The 11,586-nt window shown below is 35.9% G+C and overlaps 1 protein-coding gene across 5 annotated transcripts in view; it reads left to right on the plus strand.

Annotated features, from left to right (window-relative positions):
• Positions 1-11,586, plus strand: part of KIF2A (kinesin family member 2A) — an 89,269-nt gene that overhangs the window by 73,041 nt on the left and 4,642 nt on the right. For 3 of the 5 annotated variants that reach the window (XM_066375710.1, XM_066375718.1, XM_066375699.1), the window contains 4 exons: positions 901-1,014; positions 1,922-2,072; positions 7,737-7,838; positions 10,044-10,179. In XM_066375710.1, the coding sequence (XP_066231807.1) occupies positions 901-1,014; positions 1,922-2,072; positions 7,737-7,838; positions 10,044-10,179 (503 nt within the window). The remainder of the gene's footprint in view (positions 1-900; positions 1,015-1,921; positions 2,073-7,736; positions 7,839-10,043; positions 10,180-11,586) is intronic. The other 2 variants (XM_066375726.1, XM_066375735.1) reach the window with 1 other exon arrangement.

An 11,586-nucleotide genomic window follows, 5' to 3' on the forward strand; every position in this document is an offset into this window, starting at 1 on the left:
AGATTTGTAGTAAAAGCTAGGTTTTAATCTCATTTATGTCCCTTTCTCATTGAATGACCTTGGCTAAGATACTTTATTGCTCTGAGCTAATTTCTGATCTGTCAAATGGTGACAATATAACAAGATTATTTTAAAGATTAAATAAAAACATGTCTAAAATTATTACTAATACATGATGTATAGGAAGTAACTTAATAAATATTGCCTATTATTATGAAATGGGATTGACCCAAAAAAAACATAGGGAATTACAAAGATTGGGTCAGAAAAGCCGTAATTTGGCTAAATATAACCTAGAGACATTAACAAAAGCAATTTAAATTCCATTGCTAAAGGGTTTTCTCAACCAGTATTCATCTGAATCCCAAATACAAAATTATTTGAGTGACTTTTCAGTTTATACCAAGAGTGCTTCATAGCTAATACCATTGTATATTTATAAGAAAGAAGTTAGTTAATTTGCCATAAACTGGATGCCATTATGACTCAATTGTCATGTGGTCAGTTTGAAAAAATGCAAAATTGTTGAGGACTTGGTAATGCTAATAAACAGAATATTCATGATCTTGATTACACAAGGAAATTAGATTGAGTAGTCATGTAGTTAAATAAGGGCATTTCAAATTTAGGTGAGAGTCTAGTTAAAATTCTAGAAAGGATCATGAGAAAGGGAAAATACACTAGAAAGGAAGGACTGTGTAGTAGGGAATCAATAGGATAATGGGGTTTTTAAATTTTTAAATGGATTGTTTTGAAAATATTTTAAATATACTAAGTCAGAACAATGTTGATATCGTTTGCTAAACAAATTAAACTGAGTACTAAATGAAAATTTGAAATATGCATTGCTGTCTTTACAAGAGCATTTTCTTTTAATTTGTTGCTCTTTTGATGCTGCAGAGTAAAGGAGTTTGGAATTAGTCCATCAGACATTCCCTTCTCACAGGGTAGTGGCAGTCGCCCTGATCTCTCTCCTTCTTATGAGTATGACGACTTTTCTCCTTCGATTACCAGGTCTAGTTCATTCTATACATAAGATATTTATTTTAGTAGTTTCTTTTGAATTGTGCTGTGTATAAATATTTTATTTACATTTCTTTTGTCCTGAGCCATTTTATTTTTCATTTTCATTTTGTTTGGCAGGTGGTGATTGTATTGCATGATCTTCATTTCTGTGTACTCTATTTGCTTTAAAATATTGATTTAGAATTCAAGCTTCCTATTTTGCCTCATAATTTTAAGGATGATGTCATCTTTACGTACTTGCCATTGAAAGATAAACTGTCTTATTTAAAATGAAAAGTTTACCTTTATCCTGTATGCTACTATAAATTTCCTTATTTGCAAGGAAATACTAAGGATCCTCTTGACTTAGAAAGTGTACATTCTCTCAAATTTGTAAATTTAAGTATAATGGGTAAACATTTTTTAAATGATGGAATTAATTTATATTTTATAACCTTTATACATTAGAATAAGATTATTTTACATGTAGCTGTTTAAATTGAGCATTAAAACTACCAAAAATCTGCAAAGTGAATGAAATTCTCTGATTTTGGCAATGATTTGTTTATATGGTCTAAGTGTCATTGGTAGCATTTTTCTGTTCATATAATTTAATTTCAACAGCACACTCTTATTTACTTTGTAATACTGAATCTACATATTTTGCTAATTCTCATTTATTATGCACAATAATTCCATATGAAATAATTGTAAAGTTACCTAAATAAACTTATAAAGTTAAACAGCTAAACATCCCTTTAGTGTTTTCACAGATTTCAGATAAATTTGATCCGGAAAGCTGACATCATCAACCTTAATATGTTAATTGAATTGCTTTTATATTGGATAGGTTGGTATTTTCTTGTTCCTCTGCATAAATCTTTGTTAATTTTAGCTACCTCTTATGTGCTTACAGGGTGAAAGAATTGACCGTGGATCCGACTGCTGCTGGTGATGTTCGTCCAATAATGCACCATCCACCAAATCAAATTGATGACTTAGAGGCACAGTGGGGTGTGGGGAGTTCCCCTCAGAGAGATGATCTAAAACTTCTCTGTGAACAAAATGTGAGTGACTTAATATAGCTGTAATTATATAATCTTAGGTCATTTTATCAGTACCAGAACTTGACAGTTAAAATCTATCATCTAAGACATGGATCAGCAAACTACAGGCATACCTTATTTTATTGTGTTTGACTTTGTTGCACTTCTCAGATGTTGCATTTTTTTTTACAAATTGAAGGCAAGACCCTCCAATTGAGATACTTTATTGAAGTGGTCTGGAATAAACCCACAATATCTCTAAGGTATGCCTGTACAGGCTATAAGTCAACCATCTGTTTTTACAAATAAAGTTTTATTGAAACAGGGCTATACTCATTCATTTATAGGTTGTCTGGCTCCTTTCTTACCATAACAGAAGTGACAAAACCCATACATAGCTCACAAGCTCAAAATATATATTATCTGGTCCTTTACGAAAGTTTGTTGACCCCTAATCTAAAGTTCTTCTTTTCAAATTTTATACTAATATTAAAATTTAGGCATTTTTAAGGTAACATAGGGAAAAATGAGTTTAAGAATTCTACATAGGCCCTGGCTGGTTGGCTCAGTGGTAGAGCATCAGTCCAGTGTGTGGTGTGTGGAAGTCATCACAGGTTCAACTCCCAGTCAGGGCACACAGAAGAAGTGACCATCTGCTTCTCTACCCCTCCCCTTCTGTCTTTCTCTCCCCCTCTCCCTTTCCCGCAACCATGGCTCAAGTGGTTTGAGTAAGTTGGTCCCTGGGCATTGAGGATGACTCCATGGCCTCGCCTCAGTCGCTAAAGTAGCTCGGTTGTGAGCAAAGGAGCAATGCCCCAGATGAGCAGAGCATCACCCCTAATGGGCTTGCTGGGTGGATTCTGGTCTGGGTGCATGCGGGGGTCTGTCTCTGTCTCCCTGCCTCTCACATTAAAAAAAAAAAAAAAAAGAATTATATATACACTATTACATATAAAGCTGAAACACAAAATTAACTATGGACACGTGCATAAGTATTAAAAGGATGTATGAGCTATATCAAAAATCAGATCAAACATGGTAAAATGCTATCATTTGTTAAATCTGATTGCTTTCTATAGGTTTGAAGTGTTTAGTGACATTTTATAATTTAAAAATTTGGTTCTCCAGCTACTAAAAAAATAAAGTATGTGCCTACTATATAGGACAAATGTGTAAAGAAATAAAAAGACACAAATAATACATATTTTCACATAATAAGTATATTGAGGAATTCCTTGCTGAATGTGAGATGTTCAAGTTATTTATATTGTTTAACTTCATTTTGTAAATACGTACTCTATATTGTTTGTATCATTTATTTCCCACTAAGAATCTTATAGTGGCGTTTTCTCATAATTATAAAAGGTAGAATTTATTTGTTTCTTACTATATGACATATATTTGCTAAATATTTTTCTTAAGTTCTGATGTAATCCTCACAACTTGATGTGGTAGGTACAATAATTATCTCTGCTTTTTAACTGACTTTCTAAAAGGTTAACCTGACTGCGATCATATAACTCAGGGGTCCCCAAACATTTTACACAGGGGGCCAGTTCACTGTCCCTCAGACCATTGGAGGGCTGGACTATAAAAAAAAACACTATGAACAAATCCCTATGCACACTGCACATATCTTAAAGTAAAAAGCCAAAACAGGAACAAATACAATATTTAAAATAAAGAACAAGTAAATTTAAATCAACAAACTGAACAGTATTTCAATGGGAACTATGGGTCTGCTTTTGGCTAATGAGATGGTCAATGTCCGGTTACATATTTGTCACTGCTAGCCGTAACAAGTGATATGATGCGCTTCCGGAGCCGTGACGCATGCATCCCATGTCACCGGAAGTAGTACTGTATGTGAGTGACGCCACGCTTTGCAGCGCCGCCACGTACAGTACTCCAGGAGCACAGGATGCGGGGTCCTGTGCTCCTCTCACTAACCACCATTGAAAGAGGTGCCTCTTCCAGAAGTGCGGCGGGGGCTGGATAAATGGCCTCAGGGGACTGCATGCTGCCCATGGGCTGTAGTTTGGGGACCCCTGATATAAGTAGTAAGTGTGGAAGCTAGGCAGAATTGAAAGCTGAGTCTTTGTTATTCCAGAACTAAATCTTACCACAACAGAAGTAACAAAAACCACATAGCTCACAAGGTCAAAATATATACTGTCAACTAAATTTATTGCTGGCTATGTAAAATACAAGGGGTGGGCAAAAGTAGGTTTATAGTTCATGTGAAAAAACAGTACAATAATCAGTAAATAATTACCCAAGAATAAACTGTGTTCCACATACGAACAACTATAAACCTACTTTTTTCTATCCCTGTATTCTTTGGAAATAATGTAACTTAATTTTTTATCTTTTATAGCCAGTATTAAAGTCCAAAATACTTGAATAACTAATGGACTATTTATTATCATATTCCAAATTACTCACCATTAATAAAGTAGGGCTTTAATGCAGGGATTCTCAAGCAGTGACTTGGCCTCGAGGGAAAAATGTATGAGACATTTTTGGTTTATCATAACTGGGGTGACAACCAAACTTGGTGGAAGGAAGCAAGGATGCACAGGAGAGCCTTCCTTTCCCATAATGTCAATAGTGTTGAAGTCGAAAAATCAGGTTTAAAGTGCAAGTTCTAAATTTTGGACCATAGAACATAAAGAACTAAAAGTGAGATCATGGCCTTAATCTGTTCCCTGTCCCCAGAAGTTTTGAAGGAGACTGGTTACTTATAAAATCCTTTATGCAAACCTGGCATTGCACCAGATATGGTACCTACTAAGATACAGAAAATCAGAACAAGATAAGCACTCTCCTTATAGCAGATCCTTTCCATTTTATTTTTGCATCTGTTAGGTCTCTGCAGGACTTTAATATGAAGAAATTGGCTAGGTGAACTAATTCAGAGGATTTAAGCATGACATCATGAGTTCTTACAGCCTCCTCCATGTTTGAGAGAGTGTAGATTTCTTTCAACTTTGCCATCCCCAGGGAAGTATCTTGAGATGATGTAGCATTATCCCTTAGTTAAGTATTGGTACAGGTGTATGCATTCTCATTGCTATCTTAAGTCTAATGGAGATTAAAATGGGATAGGATCTAAGACATGCCCTAGAGATAAAACTAGTACAGGTAAACAAACTAGAGGATAATCAGTGTGCATTGGAATTCCAAAAGTAGTTGTATAGAAAAAGAATAATCTGAATAGGTTGCACAGAAGTGATACAAACTTGTGTTAATATCTTAAAGGAAAGAAAGAAGACATTCTGGGCTTGTCGGGGAGGTGGGCAGATAAAATGAGTAAGGTGGTTGAATGTGTGTTTATCAGACAGACTATGAAAGAATAATGTCTGCACATCCTGATAAAAACCAGATGCCTCTTTTCCCAAAGAGAAGATAAAAAGTTCTTTGGCCAACTTGATTATTTAAACTTTATAAGTTTCTTTTTTTTATTATTTTATTTATTTATTTTTTTGTGACATAGAGGGAGAGGGACAGATAGGGACAGGCAGACAGGAAGGGATGAGAGATGAAGCATCAGTTCTTTGTTGCGGCACCTTAGTAGTTCATTGATTGCTTTCTCATATTTGCCTTGACTAGAGGGCTCCAGCAGAGCGAGTGACTCCTTGCTCAAGCCAGCAACCTTGGGCTCAAGCTGGTGAGCCTTGCTCAAACCAGATGAGCCTGCGCTCAAGCTGGCGACCTCGGGGTCTCGAACCTGGGTCCTCCGCATCCCAGTCCAATGCTCTATCCACTGTGCCACCACCTAGTCAGGCTTGATTAGTTAAGTTTTTAGGCATGGTAGCTTATTGGTGAAAGAATCAAGTGTCTACTTCTATTATTTAACAAAAAATGCATATATATTTATCATCATGTATTTTTAAAATGTTGCTTTTCTACTCATAAAATAATTTTAAGTAAACTTCTTTATCACTAACGCAACATTTTGTACAAATAAATTATTAGACATTGGAGTTGAAAAAGATACACAAAAAAGAAAGCAAGGCCAGAGAAGTTTTGAGTTGAAGTAGGAACAAAATATGAATATATTGTATATGTATGTGGGGTTTTTGTTGATGAAACAAAGTTGTAACTTGTTGATTAAAATTTCTCTATTCCCTGGCTGGATAGTTCAGTTGGTTAGGACAGGGGTTGGGAACCTCTTTGGCTGAGAGAGCCATGAATGCCACATTTTTTAAAATGTAATTCCATGAGAGCCATACAATGACCCTTGTACGTTAAGCATTATCCAATAAAAATTGGGTGTTGTCTCGGAGGACAGCTGTGATTGGCTCCAGCCACCCCATGAACATGAGCGGTAGGAAATGAATGGATTGTAATACATGATAATGTTTTATATTTTTAACATTTTTTTATTAAAGATTTGTCTACGAGCCAGATGCAGCCATCAAAAGAGCCACATCTGGCTCATGAGCCATAGGTTCCCAACCCCTGGGTTAGGATCATTGTCCCAAAGAGCAGACAGAGGTTGCTGATTCAATCCCTAGTCAGGGCACATAAAAGAACCCCCCCCCCCTCTTTCTTTTCTCTCTCTAAAAGCAGTAAATAAATTTTTTTAAATCCCTAGCTGAATAGCTTGGTTCGTTAGGGCATCATTCCAAAGTGTAGGTTGCCAGTGTGATCCCAGTCAAGGCACATAGAAGAACAGCTCGATGTTTCTGTCCCTCTCTCTAAAAGCAATCAATATATTTTTAAATGATTTTTTAAAATTCTGTAAAAACTAGTAAGCAAATGTATAGTGCAATTTAGAAGTTAGGATTTAGTAATAATTGAGACCTTCAGAACACCAATTTGATAGTCACAGTCATGAAAAAATTATACATCTCTTTTCTGGTGAAAAGAAATTTAAAGACAGATGTGACTTAAATTTTTAGTGAAAATTAAACAATATTGAGGAAAAATTTTAGTATATTTATAGTTGGCACTAAAGATATATTTGAATAATTGCACCATTCCAAAAGAGATTGATTTTTTTAAGGTAACTTTGTTATAAAGTGCCTGGACTAAGTGAAAAAACTATCCCTTTCTGATAAGCTCAAGTTTGGTTGTCTTTTTTAACATTACATTAAATATTTTTGACCTATCAAAAGTAATTGTGGCTTTTTCTTTTTTCTTTTTTTTTTTCTGAAGCTGGAAACGGGGAGAGACAGTCAGACAGACTCCCGCATGCGCCCGACCGGGATCCACCTGGCACGCCCACCAGGGGCGATGCTCTGCCCACCAGGGGGCGATGCTCTGCCCCTCCGGGGCGTCGCTCTGCCGCGACCAGAGCCACTCTAGCGCCTGGGGCAGAGGCCAAGGAGCCATCCCCAGCGCCCAGGCCATCCTTGCTCCAATGGAGCCTTGGCTGCAGGAGGGGAAGAGAGAGACAGAGAGGAAGGAGAGGGAGGGGGTGGAGAAGCAAATGGGCGCTTCTCCTATGTGCCCTGGCCGGGAATCGAACCCAGGTTCCCCTCACGCCAGGCTGACGCTCTACCGCTGAGCCAACCGGCCAGGGCCGGCTTTTTCTTTTTAATAGTATATTTTAGGAGTTTTTTACCATTTAAGCTTCCTCAGTTTCTAGATATATTTTATAAATGACAAAGAGAATCTACTGTTTTATAATGTTTAAAATATAAACTCTGTCATAATTTTACAACTTTTTATTTTAAGGAAGAAGAGGTTTCTCCACAATTGTTCACTTTCCACGAAGCTGTCTCACAGATGGTAGAAATGGAAGAACAGGTCGTGGAAGATCACAGGGCAGTGTTCCAGGTAAAGTAAGATAGGCCCTCTAGAGAAATGAAATAAAAACTTTCATAATTTTTTGACTATAACACAAATCTAAAAAACTCTTGTTTGTGCCTGACCCATGGTGGCGCAGAAAACATCAACCCTGAAACACTGGGGTTGCTAGTTCAAAATCCCACGCTTGCTGGGTTGAGGCACATGGAAGAAGCAACTGTGGGTTGATGCTTCCTCTTACTCCCCCTTTCTCTCTCTCTATCTCTCAGTCAATAAAATCAATAAATAAAATCTTTTTAAAAATACTTGTTTGTGTGTATGCAGATGCATATTTGTAGAGCATATGACATGACAAATTTTGAAAACAAGGAATGGTGGCTACAGATAACCTTCCTTTAAAGATCTAGTTGATTTACTACCATTCTCCCATTTTATTTGCTTTTGTTAGTCGTCCCTTTTTAGAGAAGGATTGAACTTCTGCTTTCCAATACCCCTTTTTCGTGTTAGGTCAGTATATCGGAGTGTCTTCATGTCAGGACAGCAGTAAGGAAAAATTCTTCTAAAGGGCATCAGAGCAGTTGAGGTGTCAGCCTGCAAGAAGAGAATACTCCGAGAGAGGGACACTTAGTGCTCCAGCAGAGCTGGCATGGCAGATGAGTGAGGGTAGAGGAAGAAGGCTGTAGGTACAGTTTTCATTGTGTGTTCAAGCTATTACAACCACTTACACTGTATAATCCTCCTTTCCCTCCCGTTTAAACAAGAACATCCTGGAGGGTTATATTTGTGAAGAAGTGATAGGAAAGTAAAGAAATGTTTGGACTATGTTATGGAGACTGTAGAGTTGGCTTGCATCCCCTTCCACCCCACACATGGCCTTTCTGCAGCACTATAAATACTTTCTGAGAAAAAAATGAACAATTACTCAGTCTCTCCATTGCCCTGTATTCCTTTTCTGATGTTGAAGAAATCTTCTATAAACAATTATTAATGTTCCTCAAGTCTAGGATATTTAAGCACCAAGATGAAGGGCTCAAAAATATAAAAAACTCTTTATGATTTTAGAATAGAATATACATTAAAACTTATTGTTTAGTCAAACCCTTATCATGAGAAGCTTGTGTTTAAATCAAGAAAGGACCTTTGTAATTTTAAGAAAATTGTGTCCTTTTGGGAAAAGGTGTTACATAAAGACCATTTCTCGCTGTGCCATTTTATGATGAATTCTATAAGTTCTTTATTTGGTTATTGGCAGAATTGTGTGTTCTGGCTTTCAAGCCAGTATTCTTTTTATAATTCCATTTATTGTTTCTCTATACTATGATCTGCCATTTCTCAAAATAAGGTTTTGTTTTTTAAAAATTAATTCTATAGCTGAAGGAAAATAAATACTGGGGTGTGTTTTAATTGACACAGCCATAGTTTTCTAATATGTATCTATACCTAGGTTAACCAGTTCTCCCTGGTGATACATACTCTAGTTATAATTAGCTGTTAAACTTCATTGGTGTTTAGAAAATTGAAATTGTATATACCCTAAAAAACTAGAAAGTGTTCTTTTTCATATTCAAAAATTTACATTCAGAATGCTCTGACCTTGTTAAATAATTCTCATGATTCATTACATTGCTAGAAAATAAAACTCATAAATTCTACAAATCTACAGTCAGTTAAGAATAAGGGGTTCCCTTGGCGCATTTATGAATAGTGAGAGGCTACTATTTAGTGGTTTGTTTGACTCGTCTAAGATTGACTATCCATTGGTTTCTTATAGTCACAGTAATTTGAAGAACTAGTGTTTAGAATTTAGGGATACGTTGGCCCAGCCACGGTGAGGCCTCAACTAGATATGTTAATTTCAGATTTTAAGTTCTAGGCTATGTATGATAGGCATGATTAGATTGTTCAGTAGCTTTCTTTCACTATTTCCGTGTCTTAATAGCTGTTGAGGTTTTGAGACTGACTTTGCTTACTGATATTTACTTGTTTGATTCATTCCATCCTCCTCTCCCACTCCACATAACATATATACAAGATAGAGTAAAAGTAGAAAAATGAAATTATCTTGCTTGGCCTATCATATTTATGTTGAAATCTAGAAATATTTCTTGATTTCACTCTAAATTAAGATGTTTTATGATACCATATTATGTTTGATGGTATTTAATGTATAAAACTTATAAATTGGTTTCTGTTTTACAAAGAAGCTTACTGGTTTAATTGAATATTTCCTTTTAGGAATCTATTCGATGGTTAGAAGATGAAAAGGCTCTCCTAGAGATGACTGAAGAAGTAGACTATGATGTAGATTCATATGCTACACAACTTGAAGCTATTCTTGAACAAAAAATAGACATTTTAACTGAGCTGCGGGGTAATTCTATTTTCATTTTAGTGTTTGAAATCTGTTTAGTACTTGTGTGTATTTAGTGGGAGGATTGCATACTGCAAGGGGGGGACACCTGAAGTGAAAATTATGGTCAACATTTAACATCCTTTTAGAGGTATATAGGCACACCAACCATCCTGTTTTTTCTAAAAAAGAAACATGGAGTATTATTTTAAGTGCTCTCCAGTCATCCTTTTTTTCTTTTTTTAGTCTTGAGATGATACAATTATAGAGGGAGTAAAGTATTTTAAGCATTTGTGGTTTTAGTTTGGTAGGCTGAGTTTTTCAGAATTATTTTCCTTGGATTAGATTTATCCAGGGTTACCTTTCTAGAGCCTCCTTCTGCACCTTCTTTTTGCGTATCTATGTCATGTTTTCCCTTTGAACAGTTGTTTTGAAAAAGAGGAAAATTTTAAGACAAATACCCTTTCTGCTTTGTTTAGGAAGGGAAATATGTGGCTTACATGTCATGTCTGCTTGGTTTTTAATTAGCTTGTATGCAACTGCAAATAGGCATTTCCTATATGTGGTAATTTCTTAGGCACTGGCAAATTAGCTGTCTCCATTTATATGTGAGTGGGCATCTGTGTGTGTATGTGCAGTGAAACATGAAATCAGATTGAAATTGCTAGTTTTTACTACTAAACAAGCTGCTTAATTTTTTAAACTAGGTCCTTTGTGAGGTTGGTTATTTGATGTCATATCCTATGAATCAGCAATGACCATTTCCCCCATTTCAGAGTTGTTTGTGCAGGTGTAGGGTTTCTAAAATTTACTTTCATTTTTCATGTTCTTCATATCCAAAAACTTTGATTCAAAATATTTTGATCATTTTTCTAATCTACCATAACTCACAAGCAACTGTTCTATACTCATTTTATTCAGAAGAGTATAATGCACTCTGATTTTTTTTCTGTTAATATGTAACATTCATTTAGTTGACTTCTTTCCTTAATTTTCTCAGAATTTATATATATATCAAGCACATCCATAACTTCTAATAAACTACTATTTAGATATGGTATTACTCAGTCCTTTCTTAGAAATTTTTTACCATCTGGAAGTAATGTTGGTATTAATATAAGTTTGAGAGCTATTATATTAGTAGCTACCAGATCCAGAAGTCCTAAATTCCTTTCTAATTTTTAGAAAAGTCAACTTTTTTAAAACACCACTGTGCCATTGTCAGGAGCGTCGGCCCCCATGTATGGATGTCCTAGGTTCAATTCCTGGTCAGGGCACACAGTAGAAGTGACCGTCTGCTTCCCCACACACCCCTTCTCTCCCTCTTCTCCTGTAGCCAGTGGCTTGATTTGTTTGTGGCTCCAGATGCTAAGATAGCTCTGTTGGAGCATATCAGCCTTAGGAGCTAAAAATAGCTCAGTACTTGAG

This window comes from Saccopteryx leptura, chromosome 1 (assembly GCF_036850995.1).
Source record: "Saccopteryx leptura isolate mSacLep1 chromosome 1, mSacLep1_pri_phased_curated, whole genome shotgun sequence".
NCBI lineage: Eukaryota > Metazoa > Chordata > Mammalia > Chiroptera > Emballonuridae > Saccopteryx > Saccopteryx leptura.